The sequence below is a fragment of the Diceros bicornis genome, chromosome 4 (genome assembly GCF_020826845.1).
Source record: "Diceros bicornis minor isolate mBicDic1 chromosome 4, mDicBic1.mat.cur, whole genome shotgun sequence".
NCBI lineage: Eukaryota > Metazoa > Chordata > Mammalia > Perissodactyla > Rhinocerotidae > Diceros > Diceros bicornis.
The window spans coordinates 65,228,354-65,250,565 of NC_080743.1; the positions used below are offsets into that span (position 1 = coordinate 65,228,354).

A 22,212-nucleotide genomic window follows, 5' to 3' on the forward strand; every position below is an offset into this window, starting at 1 on the left:
TCTTTGTTGTCAGACACCTACCTCTTCTTCTCAACAGTAGTATTACCACTTCGAGAATCATGATGACACCAACGATGCCCCCTAAGAACAGCCCAGCATACAGTCCCCATTGTCTTGATACTGAAAGAAAAGTCAAAGGGCAATCTCAAAAGTACTGTGAGTTTATAAACACCCTACATGGAAGTGGAGATACTGAGCCTCATGTTCTCTTTCTACATTCTTTCTCAAGGAAGACATTTGTTCTGATGGTTTTACAGATCAGCTTTAGACCACTGAAGATTTCCATTTCTGTTTTATTATCTTAATTTCTCTCACAATACTTGTTCATATTCCTAATTTCTGTAAAGATTTTTCTACTTAAATGCTTTATTTTCACCTCAACGGCCACCTTTCTAAATTTAAATTTATCCTTGCCTCTCCTAAGTCAACCTCTCTGTCCAGTTTCTCTATTTTTAAATCTCTAATGTGTTCTGTATCCATTTTCTTAAAAAGAATATGATGGCTCCATGTGCTGTGCCCATACTTCCATACCATTCTCATGAGACACTGGGAGGAAGAGAGATCTACTTTTGCTTTTTTTAAATAAACGCAATAGTGCTATTATTGTCCTTCCATGCAAATAACTGTATTGAACCCACTAGACCTGAACTGAAAGAAAAAGCATGTATTTTATCCTCTCAATGATTCTCATGTTTAATATTTGCCCTAAAGTACCAATCCCCCAGGGCTCAAAATCAGAGAACCAATTTTTATTGCTTTTTCTCCTTTACCCACTTTGCCAAATCCTTCGGAACGAGGAGCAGCACTTTGGAAAACAGTGAATAAAACCTATTGCCTCAGTAAATAAGACATTTAGCTGAATAAGATAATAACAGACAGTTATTGAGCATTTACAATGGGCCAGGTAGTTCTTTTAGTGCATCTTGTATTAACTCATATATTTAATCCTTACAACAATCCTATGAGGTTAGTACTCTCATTTTATGGATAAGGAAGCAGGTGTGGAGGGCCTCAAGAACTAGAGCTTGGTCTAGGAGCAGAAACGTGGCTAAATACTGAAGACAGGCTTCTTGGAGTCAGAGAGACTTATGAGCTTAGGGTAAGTTACACCAGGGTAATGAACAGTGAGGGTCAACCTGAAGCACTAGAGTTCTACGTAAAGTAATAGCATTAGGGTTCCAAATAGTATACTACCAGGTGTTAACATTAATGTGTAAGAGTAACTCATAAAGATGCTTGTGGAATCAGCCTGCTTGCTGTTGAACCTGCAATGGATTTATTGGGAAGAAGTTAAAAGGAAGAAATAGGTGAGTTACAAAGAAGCAGAGTGCTGGCAAACACAATTCAGATGTTTACAGAGTTGACCAAAGATGCAGACTGAAGTCTCAATGAATGGATAAAAGGCATCCCACCAAGATCCACGTGGGCCTTCAGCCTGATAGCTAACCAGAGTTGCCTCCGGAGTTTGAAAAGGTTCTTTTTTTCTTCCTAGGCCTTTCACACATCAAGTCATCCCAAGAAATCTCACTGAACTGGCTTTGTGAGCATCTTGATTATAGATTCTCTGCCCTGTGAGCAGCTCCACTCTGAAAGACCATTCTGAATGGCTTATGGTTCCTGAGAACCCTCTGCGTAGGTATGTGTGTGTCTGTGTCTCTCTCTCTGTGTGTATGTGTGTGTGTGTGTGTGTGCGTGTGTGTGTGAGAGAGAGAGAAAGAGAGAGAGAGTAATTATTCAGGGTTTATGTTGCCAACACCAGGGACCCATGGAGAAACCTCCCAAATCCTAAGACAAGAAGCAGAGCCACCAGCCTAAGCACCACTATGTTTTATCAGCCCATGGAACTGACCCAGAAGATTGTTGTAGTAGCACTAACTATTTTGAGACTATTTCCTCTTTCGTCTTCCCTGACGTATTTTGGGACCTTCTAAAAAAACAGTTAATTTAAGAACAAACCCTCCAACCATTAAAGTCATTTTAAGAGGTAATATTTCTTTCAAAATTCATTTGAGATAAAAAATAAAGTAAAACCAACAAACAAGGTGGTCCCTCTAAAACTGGAAAATAGCAGATGACAAAACTCCATTAGTGACACCTGCCAGGTGAGCCTTTCTTCTGTCCCTGGGTGCCTGTTGCAACAGCTCTGCCACCTACCTACTCACACAAACTAAAAATGACTGTCACATATTACTGAGGTCCAGAGGACACAGTAACACGAGCCCTCTCTTTTCCAGGGTCTCAAGAGAATGAAAACCATCTGCTAGCTGTGTCTTATGACATAAATGACCAGTCCAGCCAGATCTGAGAGGCAACCTGGCCATAGCCCTGAAAGATAATTCATAAACCCTAATTTTTCTCCTAGTCTTTGGATGCAAAGCAATGTGAATCTATTGGAGGATTTAAGTTACAAAACCATAGACTTTTTTTAACCCTAAAGGAGCCACAGCACTTATCTCACCCAACTCACTAATTTTATGTTGAGGAAACTGAGACTAAGAAAAGTGTACCTAGAGTCACAGAAGAAGTTGATGGCAGCTGGTGCGATGAGAACTGTGGAATTTACAGTTTGTGTTTTAGCTGGTGGAGGTGGGGCCCCCACAAGGAGAGCAGCGGCAGGCTGGGATGCTTGGGGGACCAAATGAGTCAAATGCTCTCTGAGGTGCTGACTCATCCCTTCGTCATCCTCCATCGAACACCTGCCCATTCTGGCCCCCGTGCTCCGCCCCCCTACTCTTCCTCTCGCTGCACATTCAGCTGTCCACCAGGCCTGCCCAGCCTTGACCCCCAGGCCAATCGTACTTCCACTGTGTCACTTTTCCTGACTGTTCCAGCTCCCATACTTCCCTCTCCCATGGACTCTGCAGCACCTTGGTTTATGTCATGCATCTTAGAACCTGAGTTGTGGCAACTTTATCTTTGCTGTGGAGACCATTTTCAGTGAGGGCATTTGGTGCCAGACAGGTTGATTCAAATTCTGAGTCTACCGCTTGATAGATCTGTGACCTCAGATAGGCTGCTCATAGCATCTGGCACCTCAATTTCCTCATCTTCAAAATAAGCACAGGAATATTCAGTTCACAGAGTTGTCCTAATGAATCAGTGAAAGAATGTATGGAAAGTGCCCAGAGCAATGCCTGGAATCCAGCATGTGGTGAACAAACATCAACTCCTTCCACTAGCCTCAATTCCCTAACTAGCTGTTAGGTTCTTGGAGGCCAGAGACTCTCTACTTCTTTTGCAGCTCTCTTAGCACTTGGCACATAATAGATCCTTGGTAAATTCTTGTTGGTTGATTGGAAGGACAAGGAGACAGGTTTGATCTCAAGTCCTAGGGAGTCCCATCACTGATGTTCGGAAATGCTTCAGCCCCATTCTGTTGTTTGCTTATGACTTAGTTTCCCTATCTGTCTGGCAGGCCCAAGTATTTTTGTACTTGGTCCTCATCTATGTGGTGTTACTATCTAATGATGATATTTATATGGAAACTAAATGTCAGGGACTCTATGCTCTCAGGAATTCGGGTAAATATGGACAAAATGCTACTTTTATGGCTTATTGGGGTCAGGCTGCCTATGATTTCTGTAATTTCTGGCAATAACTTCATTGTTGTCCTCTAAGTGTTTGCTCCTGTAGCTTCACTTGCTCTAGTTTGAGCCATCCTGTGTGCAAGGTTCAGTGTCTTCACCAGTTTTCACAAAAAGCAAAACCAAAACTAAAAACCTACACTAAAAATTTTGTGGGTTTGAATATTCTACTGCAGATTTGAAGAGTCACAGGGAGCAGATTCCATCGTGAACCACGCAGCTCTCCACCATCTGACAGGCTCAGATCCTCTCTTTGTCTTCCTATATCTGTACAAGAAATGTCTTCCCTTTTTCTCATACAGAGCCATCTAACCCACAGCTGGATTCTTTGGGGGGAGGTCTCACATTCTGCCCTCTAGCATTTATTAAGGTACTGTCCTAAACAAACACTTCCCTTCTAGAGAGGATTTCTAGTAGTGGTTTCTTTAATGTGATAATATTTTTCCACCTAGTAAGGTATAGTAGTCCTACCTAGATTGTAAATTCCTTGAAGGTAGACCCTGTATCTTATGCTTTATTTTCATCCCCCATTCCACCTGATACAACGTAGGGCAGGGGGGCATTGAATATACACGTGATGAACTAAGTTAAATTAAATTAGAGGTTATAGAATGAAGCTGGGAGAAGACTGTCACGTACTCATTTGTTAAGAATTATCACAGTGCTAAATATAAGAAGGTCTCAGAAGGAGTGCAGGGTCACCTTCCGAATGGCCCAAGGCAGGAGTAGAAGGGAATAAGCAATGACCTACTTGGCATATGCTTTATAATAACAGTGTGTAACGAGGAAGAAAGTGCATGTCTGTGCTCTTAGCACCACCTGTGATCTCATTTTCTTTCTTTCTTTTTTTTTCCTCCATTTTCAAACCACCATTTCCTGTGGCAGAAACTCCAGCTCTCCCTCTTTCTGCTCAGTTGTGTAGTAAGGCCCATCAGGATGGCAATGCTGAGAAATCAGACCAGCGTTGTTCTGGGGTCCACAGACCCCATTCTTCATTCACAAAGAAGGCATATCTGAACATTGTTAAACAGGAGGTTTGGGATGTTTCCCCCACTCCCCAGAGCCTCTTAGAGGGAACTGAGCAGGCTGGTTGAGAACTCCAGTGCCATTTATGAAAAGTGCTTTGCATGAGTCTCCACGCTTTGGTCCTCTACTTTGGCTGTGGTTTAAACATGATAACTTGACATATAGCCATGCCTCCAAGGAAAATGCTGAAGGGCCTTTTGTATCTCTGAAAGTCTGCTGCCACAGAAACACAAAAGCTTCTCTGTCTCCTCAAGTCTCCAAACCTTATTCTTTAAGGGAGATAAAGAAGAAAACAAAAGAGAATCTGAGAAACAAATGTAGTCCGCCCCAGGAGAGACTGAGATGCTAAATGTAACGGTCTGAGAATGCCAGATCTCTTTCCTGCCTTTCATGTGGTTCTGTCAGCAAGGCTGCCTACACGGCGCACATCTACTTCAAGAAGTCAACCATCTTCAAGACATACCTTCTTGTTGGTGGCAGTTTCCACTCATGATTGGGGGTGGGGGAAGGATGCTCACAAACCATGTACTAATTTAAGATCTGGGACCATGCAAGCAAAACTTTTTACAGAGTTCTCAGTTTCAGAAAAATTCCTTATTCCTGCCTATCCCACCCAGCATTGTGTTGCAGAGGCTACCAGCTGTGCCTCCAGCACCATTTCCCCCATCCTTCCATGGCAATGTAAGTCTCATCCAATCACACGGCAGCCCAGCTAAGGACTACATTTCTCAGCTTCTCTTGTAGCAGTTGTGGCCATGTTACAAGGCTCTGGTCCATGAGAGGTACCCAAATTCCATCCTTCTACCATTGTTGTCATGCTTGCTGGATTGGGAGTGCCATGGAGAGGGACCTGCCTCTGTACATGGAACATCTAGGTGACTCTAACAATGGAAGCTCAATGTTTGAAGAAATGGCCTTGTCAGAAAGGGGGAGCCCCTGGGGCTCACTGACAAGTGTCAGCTTTTTCTTCTACTGAGCTAACCCAGACTTGCTGAGCCAGCTTTTTGCTAATCTACTGAAAAGGGTCCTCTTTTCAAGATGAGCTTTCAGGGGCATTCCCTTTTAGTTGAATTAGTTAAGGTTTTGTATTACTCATTCTAGCATAGACATAACTGTCTCAGAACATGGTCATGAAGGACAGCAGTGAGTCACAGACTGTCCAGTGCTGACCCACATCAACACACTTTGAATGACCTAATGAGAGTGCTTTGTAGCACCCTAGGTTTTGGACTTTGCAATAAAGATGCTAACAATAGACATTAAGGTGTTTCTTACTGTAAAACACTGAAATGACAATTGAAATAAGGATGAATATATGACCAAGAGCCTGTCCAAATGTCATTAGAAAAGAAGATTTTGAGGAACAAATATGTTCTTGTGCAGTTTAATTGAAGTAAGTCCTGACAAGAGACAGTACTGACATCACATCACCACTGGTCTCATCATATCATCAACCATTTTGAGTTTTCCCTTAATGAAAGTGAAAAATGTCTTAAAATCATCGTCCTCATTGCAGATGGTGAAGTGACCTCCAATAAACCCTCGGACTCCAATACTCTACTCCAAGGCTGGGATTTCCCTTGTATGAAGTCTTTGTTAGCTAACAGTCACTGCTTTGTCTCAAGCCACATCATCTCTTGATGGATGACTGCAATAATGGCCCCTCCTCACAACTAGTTTCTCTTTCTTCTGCCTCTTCTCTGCCCCAGTCTGTTCTCCCCACCACTGAATTTTCTCTCTGAAATGTGAAGCTGACCATGTTACTCCTCTATCTAAAACTCTTTATTAGTTCTCATCACTTACAGGATAATACAGAACAAGATCCAGCTGGATCTGCTTTTCCCTCTGTGTGGAATGTCTTTCTGTTATCTGCCTAGGTAATTTCTATTTATTCTTCAAAATCTGATTTATGTCACATTCTCTGTGATGCTCTCTCTGATTCCCTGAGACAGTCTCAATCATTCCCTTCTCTTTGTTACCTTGAACATCTGTCTTGCACCTATCACACTACCCAATCAAAGATAATTAGTTATTTATAGAACTATGTCTTTCCTTAATGGCAAGGATCATGTATTTTTTTGTTTTTGTGTACTCAGCACCTAGCACAATGGAGAAACATGGTAGAACCTCAATAAATGTTTTGTTGAACTAAGCACAGTATTTTAAGAATTAGTAATATTCATTTGCAAACACAAATCAATGAATTAATAAAACTCTGTTTTCTGTATTTAGGCAACCTGGTGTACTGAGAATGGCATGCCACAAACCAGCTGTGTGATCTGCTTCTGACGTGCTGTGGTCCCCCATACCGGGAGACAGGTGAGGGGATCTCTACTTGTGTTATGTGTTAAATTGTGTTTCCCCCAAAATCCATATGGTGAAGTCCTTAGAATGTGACATTATTTGGAGAGAAGGTCTTTACAGAGGTAATCACATTAAAATGAGGTCATTAGTGTGGTGTTATGGGCTGACTTGTGTCCCCCCCAAATTCATATGTTGAAGCCCTAACCCCCGGTACCTTAGAATGTGACTGTATTGGAGATAGGGTGTTAAAAGATGTGATTAAGTTAAAATGAGGCCATTAGCGTGGGCCCAAATCTACTTTAATGATGTCCTTATAAGAAGAGGAAATCTGAACATGGAAAGAGACATGACAGATGGACACGCACAGAAGAAAGACCATGTGAAGACTCAGCAAGAAGGCAGCCATCTACAAGCCAAGGAGAGAGACTTCAGAAAAAACCAACCCTGCCGATGCTTCGGTCTTGGACTTCTAGCCCCTAGAATTGTGAGAAAATAAATTTTTGTTATTTAAGCCACCTAGCCTGAAGTAGTTTGCTATGACAGCCCTTATTGTTGTTAGTGCCATTGAGTCAATTCTGACTCCTAGTGACCTTGTGTACAGCAGAGTTGAACGGAAACTCTGCCCGGTCTTTTTGCGCCATCCTTGCATCTTCCTGTGCTGTATCAAACAATGATCCATTGCTATTCTTGGGGTTTTCAGGGCCAATTTTTTGGAAGTGGGTGGCCAGGTCCTTCTTCCTAGTCTCTCTGAGTCTGGAGGCTCTGGTGAAACCTGTTCACCGTGGATGACCCTGCTGGTATTTGAAGTACCAGTGGTGTAGCTTTCAGCATCACAGCAACAGGCAGCTGCCACAGTAGGACAACTGACAGATGGGTGGTGTGGTTTCCTGATGAGGAAACAAACCCAGGCTGTGGCAGTGAGGGCTCAGAATCTTAACCACTAGACCACCAGGGCTGATGTTAGCCCTAGAAAACTAATTACACATAGGCCCTAATCCAATATGACTGGTGTCCTTATAAGAAGGGGAAATTTGGACAGAGATATGCATAGAGGGAAGACAATATGAAGAGAGACAGGAGAAAACAGCCATCTACAAGCTCAGGAGAGAAGTCTGGAACAAATCCTTCACTCACAGCCCTCAGAAGAAACCAGTCCTGCTGATAGTTTGATTTTGGACTTCTAGCCTCCAGAACTGTGAGATAATAAATTTTGATTGTTTAAGCCACTCAGTTTGTGGTACTTTGTTACAGCAGCCCTAGCAAACCGATACACTTTGGTAACCCTTTATTAGCACTTCTTGTTAACGTACACACAAACTGAATCATAGAATATCAACTCTAGAAAGGACTTCACTAGTTCATCCTTTTCATTTTACAGATGATAAAACAGAGGCCCAGGAAAGTGAAATCTCGCCCCATGACGGGTAGTTCTCTTAATGACTGAGCTGAGATCCTGACAGGGCTTTCCCATGGCACCATGTTTCTGTTTCTTCTTGTCTCTCCACATCTCACAAGAGCCTGCTCCATACTCAGTAAATCTGGTCAAGCTAGTGCATGCTTTGTTCTCAAAAGTAGCTTAGATGAGTAAGAGCATCTTTACATGTTTCTTTAGAATGTCTTGAGCAAAGTGCCCTGAGCATAACCTTTACGGCCTACCAAGACTTTGGAATGCACTAATTAAATTCTTGTTAAACCACACCGAGGAGCATGAAGAGTTCTCTCTCTTTTTTGAGATAGGCTAGGTTAAACATTTGGTGCCCCGTCTTTACTCTAAGAGGGTTGCTATAAACAGACAAGGCTGTGCAGGGGTAGGGGCTACTGCTTCCTCATCCCCAAGAAAAAAACCACATTTTTATTAGGATTTATAAAGCATTTAAAGCAAATTATCTCTTCTACCAGTACCTATAAGGATTCCAGGATCAGACAGCTCAGCTCTGCCACTTGCTCTGTGTATGACCTTTTTATATCTTTGTTTCCTCACCTATAAGGTGGGGATATTAATTAGCACTATTTGGTTGCTGTGAGGATTAAATGAGATGCCACATAACTGGGACATAGTAAACAATGAAGACCTGTCAGTTATTATTTTAGATAAAGAATCTAAGTCTTAGACAGGTTAAGTGACTTATCCTTCTAAGTAGAAAGGCTAGAACTGGATCTAGGACAACATTCTGTAAACTCTAAACCACGTGACACTGCTGTCGTGGTCCTGGTAGCATGTTCTGAATGGCTGTGGGCACAGAGAGAGGTCTGAACTTGGAGATAGCCTCTGAATGCGGTTTGCATGCAAGGTGAGCAAGCAGCCAGTCACATCTAGTAGGTGGATGGGTGATTGACTCTGCTATGAATGGCTGGGAAAGGCAACATACAGTGGGTTAGTTTCACCAAAGAACTCTCAGACGCAGACTGGAGGCCAGGTGGGATTTTTCCAGCAGTCCGTCTGGGAATACCTCCAGGGAGTCTCTGACTGGAAGTGCTATGCTGAAGGGCATAACCTGGCTGGATTCCCCTGTCTTCTCATCCCTGGTCATCTGGGAAAGCCCTTCTCATAGATTACAGTGCACAGGAGTCTCCTTGGAATGACTCCTGTTTCCCACAGTGGACTCAGAGAATAAAATGTCAGGGCATAAGTAATACCTTGCAGGGCCAGCACACTGGTCCTTTTGTCCCTGAATATACCTGAGGCACGGACACAAGATCTGTTGGTGAAAAGATTCAGTGGTCTATCTTGTTTCCAACCTCAAATGGTGAGAGGGGCTTACTTAATCAGCCCTCCATTCTTTCTGTTAACAGTATAATGATGCTTTTCTTTCTCGGGAAAGAGCAGTCAGAAGATCTAGGGTTAGGGGCTGACTCTACCATTTATAAGTTGAACAAACTTGAGGAGGGTACTTAAATGCTGTGAGCTTCAAGTTCCTCATCTATAAAATGAAGATGCTGATAACACTTATCTGGTAAGGTTATTGTGAGGATCAAAAGAGATTACACAGTTGAAAGTGTTTTGCCGATAATAAAGTGCTATATGCTTTATCAGTATTCCCAACTTCACAGGCCAAGTCTTAGTCAGAGAGCTGACCCTCCTGGCCCTCTGACCTGCTATAGGAGTCACAGTCTATTCCATAAAATGTGGCCCTTCGTTATGTCCTGCTTTTCATTATTGAGCAAATGTTTCATGTCTTATCTTTACAACGTGTTGTATCTATTCCCAATTTCCTACAGCATAGTGATCGACAAATACTTATTACTGGCGTAGAACTGTTCCACCATTAGTGGAACATGGACTTGGGAGTCAGGACCTGCCACCTGCACTCCTTCACCCAGCCACCCTTGCGCGTTGGAGCCAAAGCAGGAGGGGAGAGAAAGGGTCACAACCTGGAGCCCTGGGCTCTGTGTATGGCTCCATCATTTCATACTGGTTTCCTCAGCTGTGAACTGAGTGCAATAATGCCACCTTGGTCATTAGGAGCAGAGGGCACTCACTGAATGCACATGGGAAGCTTTTATGAACCATAGAGAAAATGTAAAGTGTTTTTACCAAGGTGAAGGCCACAGTGATGGAAGCAGAGCAATTGGTCCAGGTGGGGACTGAGCCCACATCATTAACGTGGCACACTAGCCGCCATCAGGGCACTCACCTGGGGGATCTGGCCTGCATCCAGACCACGGGATGAAGGTCTGGGAGCTGTTGCTGATGGGGTTGCTTACGGTGCAGATGTAGATATTGTTGGCATGCTGAGGGCCGAGGGTGAGGTACAGGAGGTGGGAGCCATTGGCCGGGCTCAGCGGCTGAGTGACTGTCTCCTTACTCCAGCTGTAAGCCACATGGTCCCCCTTTTCCACCACGCAGGCCAGCATCAAGCTGCAGTTCCCGTTCTCCTGTGTCCGATTCAACACTTTAATTTCTGGAGTGGAGACCTGCTCTGTCAGGAGGGAAAGGAAGGAAGCCATCACTGAAATGAACCCCCTGGAATTCTGACAACCTTTTTGTTAGAAGAAAATGCAGCCTAATGGTGTTTTTCCCTCCCTGTGGGTCTGCAGTGTGATTTATTTCTGGTGGGAACCTAAAGCTTTGCACCATCCCTCTCTCCCCCTATGCTCCTTTCCAAGTACCACCTTGGGATGAAATAGAGAAGAAAAATTTGCCTTTCAGTCTTCTCCTATAAATAGCTCCACTTGCCCCTCCTGGTACTTCTGACCTCCTGTATTCTGTCTGTGGAGTTTGTTGTTAACTAATCCTCCATGGGTTTTAATTGTCATTGGCTAAAGTATTACCTCCTAGACCTAAAAGGATGAGTTTTAGTGGTGGGATTTTATCTGTAGTGTGCGTGTGTGTCTGTGTCTGTGTGGCAAGTGCTTTAGTGTGTCTGAGGTAGGGATAGCCAGAAGGCCTCAGTAACCTATCTCACTCTAATGTCATGAAATAGACAAGGTAAAGGGGAAATTTTTATTTATTTAGCAACTGCTATAGGACAGGCACAACTCTGGAATTTCACATTCATCATATTCTTTAATCTTCTCAACAACTTTCTCAACAATTATAATACTAGTTATAATTATTTCCATTTTATAGATGAGGAAACTGAGTCTCAGAGAGATGGAGTGTCTTACATAATGTCACTCAGCTTCTAAGCAGCCAAGCTGAGATCTGAACCTAGGTCTGTCTGACTCCAAAAATGCAGCTTCTTTCTTTGACTTGAGAAGAATATCTTGGTTGCAGAGGCCATGTTTTCCAAGGTAAGAGTTTAATCACAAGGCAGTGAATTGTTCTGGAAAATGTATGATGTGTAGTCTCTGTGCTAATGGCAGCCTGCCCCCAGGGCCACTGCTGGAGTGATCAGGACTCCCTGGTACCTGGTGGAAGGCTGTGGGGATTCTGCATACACTGTTTGGAGAAAGGGAACGCTAGGGGCAGGTGAAGGGTGGGGAGGGTATTGCTGTCTCTCCAGTAGATACCTGAGGATTTCAAAGAAATGCTGGGTGGGTGGGGCTCCGTGTTCCATCCTCAGAGACAAGGAAGTCTCTGTGAAGAAGCAGGACAGCCCACATGGCTGTCAGGATTCCTGGGAACTCAAGGGAGCCTCTGGGTACATTCCAGAGGGGTTGGGAGTTCAAGTGTCTCAACAGAGCACTGGCCTTAGATTCAGGTGGACCTAGGTTCTAGTTTAAGTTCTGCAACTAAGCAACTTTATAACCAGAGCCTTTGTTTAAATGAGAGAAAGGTGCCTCTTCCACCAGGGTGCAGGGCTTGGTGAGTGGTGCGTGGGCTGAGTTTCAGCTCTCCTTTCCTGAGGACCCTTAGTGCAGTGAACCACCTACACAGATGTGTGTAAGCATGTGCAAACCACTTCTCTCTGGATTTCAGTGTCCTCATCTATGAAAGAGAGGTTGGGCTTGATCAGTGGTATTCAAACTTTTTAAAAATCAGAAAAAAAACTTTTTTCAAACAAAATCTTATCTGCAAATTGAGACTCTTGGGGCTCCAGGCCCTTTAGCCCACAGGCAGCTGGGCCCCTTTCCTTTGGGAAATGGGGTAAGGGTCCCTAGTCCTCATCAGCTACCACCAATGCACAATTTGGACAAAAAAGAAACTCTAAAACTTCTTTCCCTAAAACTTTCACTCTTTGTGAAACTCTAAAATTTCTTCCTGAAGCACAGTTTAAATACCCCTGGACTAGATGATCTTTCAGGTTGCTTCCAATTCTGAATACCCTTTGCTTCTGACAGAGGCCTAATTTCTTAGGCAATGGACCATCTTGGCCCTACAGTGTGGATGGGGGAAGCCACCATTATTACCATAGAGCTTCAGCTGCAGGCAGAAGTGCTGGACTGAAATGTTTCCCTCCAGGGTCATGAAGTACCAGCCCTCATCCTTCTTCCTACTTTCCAGGATCCACAAGCTCAGGTTGTCCAGATGAAACTTGTAACCATCCTCCAGATAGCGTGGAGAGCCTCCCTCCGGCAGACTAAGAGACACTATTTTCTTCTTGACGCTGCTTCCCTGTGATTCTGCCTTTGCGACAAGGATATGGATGCTCTTGTTCATGCTCTTACTTATCCCTTGAGATGTCAGGGGCAGCAGCACACTGCTTCCCAATTGCCCGAGGATTTTTGGGCAATTCATCAAGCCCTCACCTGCAGGAGGAAGGAGAAGAAAACCCCTTATTATGGAGCCCTTTGAGAATCACATCCTGTCTATGGATCAGGAATGGTAGACTCAAGGCTCTCCCTCTTCCTATTGGACTATTCCTGGGGTTGTCAGATCCTCAGTATTTTATAAGGTCCGTCATGAGGGTCCTACTATATTCTCAACATTTCAAAAATCCCCATGGAAACTTTTTTCCTTTGGTGAGGAAGATTGGCCCTGAGCTAATATATGTGTCAATCTTCCACTATTTTGTAAGTGGGACACCACCACAGCATGGCTTGATGAGTGGTGTGCAGGTCTGCGCCCTAGATCCAAACCCACAATCCCTGGGCTGCCAAAGCAGAGTGCGCCAACTTAACCACTACGCCATCAGGCTGGCACCTCAATGGAATTTTAAAATTACTTATGATAGAACTGTATAGACTAACTAGGACACTGGGTTTCTTTGATCTGGGAAGGAATTCCATCAACTCAGATTTATAGTTAAGGCACCAAAGACATAGAGAAGTTAAATGACTTAAAGTCACATAACTAGTATCTAGACTAGAATCTGGGTCTGTTAATTCCTCTACCAGACTTCTCACCACCATTGGGAATATAGTATGAAGATGGAGAGCAACCAAAAGTGTCTCTGAGCTCATGAATCCAGAGGACTAAGGTTTCAGAAGAATCATTTTAGAAGATGAGGAAAGAGAAAAGTCTGAGAGATGTGGTTAGGAAGGTGGTAAACCCAGTGTTCAGACTATGGAATCCTAGCTCTCCAAAAAACTGTAAGACGGTGTAATAATGACGAGCGTGAGAAATTATTTTAGGTCTGTTTTTCTAAAAAGCTGAGCCAACAACAATGAAAAAAAAAAAAAACCCAAAAACCTTTCAAACCAATGTAAGGAATCCTACTGCTGACAATTTAACACCTCCTCTGTCCTCAAACCCACAACCTTAGCTGATGACCTTGCTTCTCATTTCACTGAAAAAGTAGAAAAGACAAGAAAAACCCTTCCATTTGTTACCACCACCAAATCAACCTGCCTACTTGGGTCTATGCTCCCATTTAAGGCTAGCCTCTCCCTTCATGGAGAACTCACCTACTTTAAGTCTTTTCTCCTGCAATTGTCCCCACGCCTTGCATCATTAGCTTTATTACTGGCATAGTATGTTGTGGGTTATTTCTATCAACACACAACATACCAACAAGCAATTTCCCTCATCTTAAAAATCCCTCCCCCGATCCCAGGTCCATCCCCAGGCGCATACTCATTTCTCTGTTTTCCTTTATCATAAAGTCCTTTATGTGTGTTTATACTTTCTGTCCCCATTTCCTGACCCATTTTTCCTTGTACCCACTCCAAACAGACATTCTTCCCTACTAGTCAGTGGAACCACTCTTGTCAAGGTCACTTGATGGTCACTTGTCAAGGTCACATATATTCCATGATGCCAAGTCAATTCTCCATCCTCATCTTGCTTTCTCAAGAGCCCTTTACATAGTCATCACTCCCTCTTTGAAACACCATCTTCATTTGGCCCCTGGAACACCATACTCTCCTGGTTTTCCTCTTATTTCATTGACTGCCCCTTCTCAGTCTCTTTCACTGGAACCTTCTGCTCTTCCCAGGACTGAGTCTTCCCATGACTCAGTATTCAGACCTCTTCTCTTTCCCAGCCACACTCATCCAGTTACATAGTTTGACATATTTCTGGAATGCTTACAGAGATATATATCCTGCCCAAACCCTTCACTGTACTCCAACCTGCCTACATAGATCAGTATTTGGAGGTCTAAAGGGCATCTCAAACATAGCAAATGAACTCTTGATTCCATAGCCCCTTCCGCAAACATTACAATTCCCCCAAGTTCTCAAAGCAAAACATTGGAATCATCCTTGACTGCTTTCTTTCTCTCATACTCCTCACTCAGTCTATCAGCAAATCCTGTTGGCTCTGTCTTCAAAATATATCTGACACTCGAGCACTTCGAACCTCCTTCATTTCTACCATCACAGGCCTGGACACTGCCATTGTCTTCCAAGTATCTCCCTGCATCCATACAATGGACAGAGTAATCTCTTAACTATGTCAGATTTATTTATTTTTTTTTGCTAAGGAAGATTTGCCCTGAGCTAACAACTGTGCCAATCTTCCTCTATTTTTTTTGTATGTGGGAAACCACCACAGCATGGCTGATGAGTGGAGTAGGTCCGCACCTGGGATCTGAATCCGCGAACCCAGGCCACTGAAGTGGAGCATGCAGAACTTGAACTATTTGGCTGCAGGGCCAGGCCCTAACTACGTCAGATTTTGTCTCTTTCCTACTTTTAATTTTCAGGGCTTTCTAGTGCCCATAGAGTAAAAATCCATAGTCCTCTTAATGGCTTCAAAGACTGAATAACCCAGTCCCTGGTACCTCTCCAACCATTTCCTGCCCTCTTTCCTTCACTCACTGCACTATGGCCACACTGGCTCCAGCTGTTCCTTAACTCGTCAAGAACATTCTTATCTCAGAGCTTTTGTGTTGCTGTTTTCTCTCTCTCTGGAAATCTCTTCCCTTACATATCTGGATAGCTCATTCCCTCACTTTACTTTAGGTTCCTGCTCAAAAAAATTATCTCCTCTGAGAGACCTGCTCTGACTATCCTAACTAAAATAGCATCCCTCCTTCCTATTGCACTTATCACTGTCTGATATTATATTGTATATTTGTTTATTTTATTTTTGTCTCCCCTACTAGAATGCAAACTCCTCAAGAAGAAGAATTTCATTTTGTTCACTGTTTTGTCCCTAGAACCTTCAACAGTGGTTGACGTATAGCAAGCTTTTAATAAATACCTGTCCAATTTATGAACACTGAAAACCATATTATCTAACTAAAATCTCTCTTATTTAGCTTTGCCCAATGTGTAACTGAACTTAATAACTGAACTTAACCATAAGTTAATGTTCATAAAAGAAGGAGTCTATGACTCAGAGAGAGCATAGATTGTTCTGGTCGATAAGAAAGTCAGAAGGGTAAATAAAACTGTCTGCTTAAGTAATACAACCACCTAGAAAAGACACAATTAACTTGTGGTTAAGATGGGTTGTTGGAAAATTGGGCCAACTGGTCAAAATATTTTTAACACCAAAATGCCCTGAAATCCCAACACTGTCCTGTGAAGGGTCCAGCTAACATCAGACTAGAGATTCAGAGACTGGGAACAAAAGAAAAGTAAACTACTCGGGGTAAAACCAGGATTAAAATGGTTGAGACTCATAACTATTAAGGAAAAGAGAGAAAGGCAATTAGGCATTTGTTCTTTTAAATATCACTAACATATCAACTCTTAAAACAGAGTGCTCTCCCTTGTTGCTTAATTGATTAGATGAGGAACACTGTTGTTGTTGGTGTTGTTTTTACAAAGCTAAAGTGGGAAGTATGTTGGACTTTCTTCCAGTCACATTTATGAATGTCTGACTGTCCAGATAATATGGTAGGTATGGTACCCAAAAGAGTAACCTCTTGAATCTTGAACTTACACTTCTATATATAAAGTGACGACAGAAAATTAGAGCCATATGTGCAAGTAGAAATGTCATGTGGTGCACAAGCCCCCTGAAACTGTGTATAAAAAGTTGTATAGATAAGCATATGTACTTTTTTGGGGAGCACATACATAAATGTCATCTCTCAAAGGGTCTGAGGTTCAAAATCAGATGAAGAATCATTATCATACTATTGATTTTTTAGACCAATTTTGATATGGAGAAAAAAGAAATGGAAATTATCCCCATCCTCAGACCATAATCCTCCACCCTCCCATTTGTCTTCCAAGTGCCCCTCCCCCACCTAACCCAAGAGACTCTTTGCACCAGGTCTGCTTTCAGAACTTGGAATTGGTGGGGAGTGGGAGGAAGAAGGGATATAGGATGAGGTAGGGAGTAGCCAAAAAAAAAAAAAAAAAAAATTAAAGAAAAAATAAAATAAAGAAAATATGAGGAGAAAGAGGAAAAGAAAATTGGGGTCAGATGAGCAGGCCAGGCTGAGTGGTTCATGCACACTCAGTCACGAGGAGTGGAATTAAAGCTTCGTCAAGAAGAGATCCTCACAGCCCGCAACCCACATAAAGAGCGATGATGTAACAACTGAGCGTGTGTGAGTGGCTGGGTCCGGAGGGGGGACTTGAAATCACTGCCACCTAAGCACTAGTGGAAAAATAAGTGGGGACTTGAAAGTGCTTCATAAAACCCTGCAAGTGGAGTCCCTGCTCCTGAAACATCCGACTACCTGATGAGTGTTTTCCAGTGGGGATGTGATTCAGTCAGCCCCTGTTTACTAAAAGAGTCTGGAGGAACAATTTGTAGCTGTTAACACCAACTCACTTCCCTTCAGGGGTAATTCTACTTAGAAAGTAGAATGATTCACATGGGCCCATGGATATTTTCTTGAAATCAGTAACATGTAGCCAACCCTTTCACAAGAGGGATTCTCCCTGATGACACTCCCGTCAGCCCCGTTTTTTTTTTGCCCAGCCCTGATCCTTTCACATGCGCTTGTCGCATCTGCTACATTTCTTTCAGGTAGAGAAGAGGCAGGACTTACAGACTTCACAGTTCTCATAGCAAATCTAGGCCCAGGAAGAAAAGATAACTTGTCTAAGTCTGCTTTTTTTTTAATTAATTTATTTTTTTTGTGAGGAGGATCAGCCCTGAGCTAACATCCATGCTAATCCTCCTCTTTTTGCTGAGGAAGACCGGCTCTGAGCTAACATCTATTGCCGATTCTCCTCCTTTTTTCCCCCAAAGCCCCGGTAGATAGTTGTAAGTCATAGTTGCACATCCTTCTAGTTGCTGTATGTGGGACGCGGCCTCAGCATGGCTGGACAAGCGGTGCCCTGGTATGTGCCCGGGATCCAAATCTGGGCCGCCAGTAGTGGAGCGCGCGCACTTAACTGCTAAGCCACGGGGCCGGCCCATAAGGCTGCTTTTTAAACGGTAGTCCCACCAGCCGTCCTCCTATTCCCATTCCTTGACACTGCTGGGTCTTTCTATCTTAGAGTATTTACACTTTCCGTCCCCCAGCCTGAAAGCCTATTATGGCCCTTTAAGTGCCTGGCTAATGCCTTGTGTCCTTCAGGTCTCTGCCTCTGACTCCTAGTGTGGATTAGGTTTCCCAGCCATGTGCTTCTAGTGCACTTTGCATCTCTCCTTTATATCACTCATCACGCTTTTAACTCTGGTTCATTTTCTGCCATCCTTATAATCCTCAATTATAAGCTTCCAAGAGTTCGGGGACTGTGTCTGTTTTGCCCACTGCTGTAATCAACACCCACCTGAGACATAGTAGAAACTCAATAAATCCTTGTTGCCCAAGAGAATGAAAAAATTGCATGAGATGAAAGAATGAAGAAGTGGAAAAATGACAACATGGAGTCTAAGTTCTCCTCTCTCCAAAGTTGGAATGTGCTCTGCTTTACCTTTATAACATCCCTAAGAGGTAGAGTATGGAGGGAAATGATGGGGACCCTTCTCCCCACTTGCCAGGTGAGGAGATGGAAGTGCCTTAGCTGTGAACCTTACGTTTCAGGTCTAATAGACCACTTACCATTCCCCCTGAATACTCGCGACACTTCACCTCTGTATTTGTGCCTTCATCTAGAATATTCTTCAAGTCCTATAAAAATCTAACCTACCAGACATTTATATTTGGAAGGACACACGAGAAACTGGTAACAGTAGTTGCCTCCAGCGAGGGGTATGGAAGGGAGATTTGTCTCCATTCAATACCTTTTCCTATTGTTGAAGTTTTATAGACGTAGTTTATATAAACATATTTTCAATAAACTATTTAGATAGCAAAAAAATTAAATGAAAACTTACATGATGAAAGAAGTTTCTATTCACTTTCCAAATTCCAGATCAGATACCTCCAGATGAGACTGCCTCTATAATTATATCAACTTCTCTCACCTTTTGAAAATTCCTATACTTGAATTCATTTCCATAAAATTAAAATCAATTCATCTGCTTCTAATTATAGATAGCACATTCTAATTTTTACCATGGCACCTGGATACAAATTTTAGCATTCTTTCCTTCCCTAAACATAAGCTTATCCAGTTTCATTCACTGAGGCTTCTGGAGTCAGGCTGTGTGACCACAGAGAAATTGCTAAACTATTCTGTGCCTCTCTTTCTTCTTTTATAAAACTGTAATGCTAACAGTAATAACTCATATTTCATGGGGTTGGAGTGAGAATTAAATGAATAATACACGTAAAGCACTTAAAACAGTGCCTGGTATATATCAAGCATGCTGTACATACTATTATTATTCATTCAACAAGCATTTGTGGAGAGGCTCTCATGTACCAGACACCGTGTCGGGTGCTGGCCAGAGGGTTTGTTGTTCATTTTCTTTTCCCCACACCTCACACAGTACCTGCCACATCATAAGTCCTTAATAGATAGTTGCTGAATGGGATTATCCAAAGTCAATCTATGGATAAAACAAAATAGCCCTGATGTTCTGATTTCCAGTCCAGCACTGGAGACTGTGAAGGTGATGGCATTATATCACAGTATTAAAGCTTTTGAGAAATAGAAGTGCCTAGATCTACAGCACGGGATAGAATGGACCAGTGAACACATATGGTTGGGCCAAGTCTGGAACCCACGCACTTGTTCCTCATCTCTCCCCTCATGTGTGTGAAGGAGGTGGGGAGAACCTGTATGGAGGCATAAAAAATTCCATTGGGGTAGATTCATCAGTTGTAACAAATGTACCACTCTGGCGGGGGATGTTGATAATAGGTGAGGCTATGCATGTGTGGGGGTAGGGGGAAATCTCTGTACCTTCCACTCAGTTTTGCTGTGAACCCAAAACTGCTCTAAAAATAAAGTCTATTAAAAAAATACTATTGGGGGAAATGAAAAATTCACTTTATTAGGGGAAGGGACGCGTGGACTTTTTGACTTTTACAACTCTGACGGAATTGGAAGGTGAGCTGAGTAGAGACGATTTTACAAGAATCTGGCTTCTTGGTTGGCTAAATCTGTCATGGCTGACCTGTCTCACTTGCAAAGCATTTCCGTCTGGGTTTTATTGGGGTTTCACAAAAGAGTGCATATTTAAAAATAAAAACACTGTAAAAATTTTGTACATATTTCAGAGAAGATGTTATGCAAGGAAGGGAGCTGCTGATGATTGGGTAAACACGCCCTATGGGGCTGGGCTGTTTCTCACCAACCAGTGACCTCTAGAGCCTTCAGTGGAGGATTTGTCAGCAGCACCAGAGACCCATCTGCCAGGCTGGCCAGGAGGCAAGTAGCACAGAGATGGAAAAGTCCAGCCCACTGTTCCACCCCATCACTCCTGACAGTCACTAAGAAGTATTCCAAAAATGGCAGAGTCATAGATGGGGTTCATCCAGGAAGGCTTGGCTCTCCCTGTGAGGGCTTAAAGTGGTTCAGTTTGGCTTTTTAAGCCCTAAGCTCAATTATTCCTCTCCTAGACCTCGTGAAGCAAGAGCCATGGTCTGCCTGATTCTGAGGAAAAGTGGGGCCAAGGAAGGGCCTCTTCATCTGGGAGTCTGGCAAAAGATAGATCCCACATGCAGCCCCTCCAACATCCCTAGCATATCTCTGGGCTTTTCCTGGAAAAGTCCATAATGGATTTGCGGTCTTAAAAACCCCAAGTGCAAAACAACCAGAGCCTCAGGATTTCCCCCCCTCCCTAAAGCCGCTTCTGCTCCAGGCTGCCTCCCACAGTCTAACCAAAGTCCCAAGGCATTTAAGCAGAAAGGAGATGCTCATCCCACTCCACAGTGAGCCCGAAGTACACTTGCTTGGATTTTTCTTTCCCAAATACCTTTTCTCGTAGCCCTGATACTACTAAACACAGAACACCAGCTTACCTTTGGAGGAAGACAAACCAGAAAGACAAGAGCCCTGCTCCAAACGCTCTGCTGTGTGTACGCTGGAGCAGCCCTGACACGGAGGGTTCCCAATTTGCATTTCCCCCTTACTGTAATCAGCCTTGGGCTCCAGAAATCCTGGCCTCTCCCCCTCTTGCTGCCTTGGAACCTTCTCTTCCAGGAAAGTAGCCACCAGTATGACCACACTGTGGCCACTGTCTGTTCTCAACCAAACGCCTGGGGTTTTCACTTCTACCCTCTCTTCTCACTACAGCCCTTCCTTGTTGTTGGACCATCTTTCTGGTTTGTCTGCTCATTCTGTGTGTGAGGATTCCCTCCCAGGGCAGGGGTGTAGGAGTAATATTCTCCCAGAGCTGCATCCCTCCAGCTCGGTCCCTTAGCCTGGATCCTTGCCAGAATGATACTTATGCAAAAGCAATCACTCAATCAGGACTTTGACCTGAGCCTTTCATGGTGAGAGGCTGGTTTTGAATGTGACTGTTGCCTTTGGCTTAGAGCTCCTGGTTTCCTTGGAAACTAGGATTCGTGGGGCTGAGCCTCGGAACCCAGGGGCCCAGGAACTCACAATGTTCCTTCCTCTTTGAAAGAAGCAGGTGAAACTCAGAGCCAGCCCCTAAGGAAGAGGCAAGTGAACCACAGCCTCTAGCCCCTGCGTCTTCTCTCCACCCATGGGGCTAGCTGATTCCTGGCAGGTGATCGCGGGACTCAAACCCTCTAGCAGATAAACACTCACCTGATCCGCAGCTCAGCTCAAAAGCCAGGGAGAGAAACAGCAGGAGGTTCAAGAAGAGGGACCCCTTGGGATCCATCAGCCAGTGAGGAGAGGAAAGGGAGACTGGCGAGGAGCCTGGCAGCTGGTCGCAGATGCCACAGCAGAAGCAAGCTCTGTATTAGGCAGTGCTGCCTCTACTGTCTAGTTTAAGCATCAGGAACCAGCAGGCTTCCTGTCTCATGGGGACTTTTTCTGCCTATGGTCTCGAGGATTGCTCATCTCTTTTCAGGCTTTAAATCACTTTGTCTTCTCGAGAAGTCCGAGTCAGGTGCTGAGACTACTAGAGCCGGGAAGGGAGCTGTGTAGTCACCTCGGTCAAACCCCGACTTTGGGCAGGAATTTGCTCCCCCCTCTTCCTCTTCTTAGCTGTTTCCAGGAAAGGGGTGCTGAGCTTCTCTGAGCAGTTTTTCTCTGGTAACTTTTCTTCTTTGAATGCAAAGAAAAATGGAGCTTTGCCAGACCACCTCCACAT

General features: G+C 43.7%; 1 protein-coding gene across 1 annotated transcript in view; it reads right to left on the reverse strand.

Annotated features, from left to right (window-relative positions):
- The window catches only part of SLAMF1 (signaling lymphocytic activation molecule family member 1), a 36,012-nt gene extending 14,182 nt beyond the window's left edge, over positions 1-21,830 (reverse strand). The window contains exons 1-4 of the mRNA XM_058539599.1: positions 21,702-21,830; positions 12,708-13,046; positions 10,550-10,834; positions 22-120 (exon numbers count right to left, since the gene is read on the reverse strand). Coding sequence (XP_058395582.1) covers positions 22-120; positions 10,550-10,834; positions 12,708-13,046; positions 21,702-21,777 — 799 coding nt within the window. The 5' untranslated portion in view covers positions 21,778-21,830. The remainder of the gene's footprint in view (positions 1-21; positions 121-10,549; positions 10,835-12,707; positions 13,047-21,701) is intronic.
- Positions 21,831-22,212: the final 382 nt, after the last annotated feature.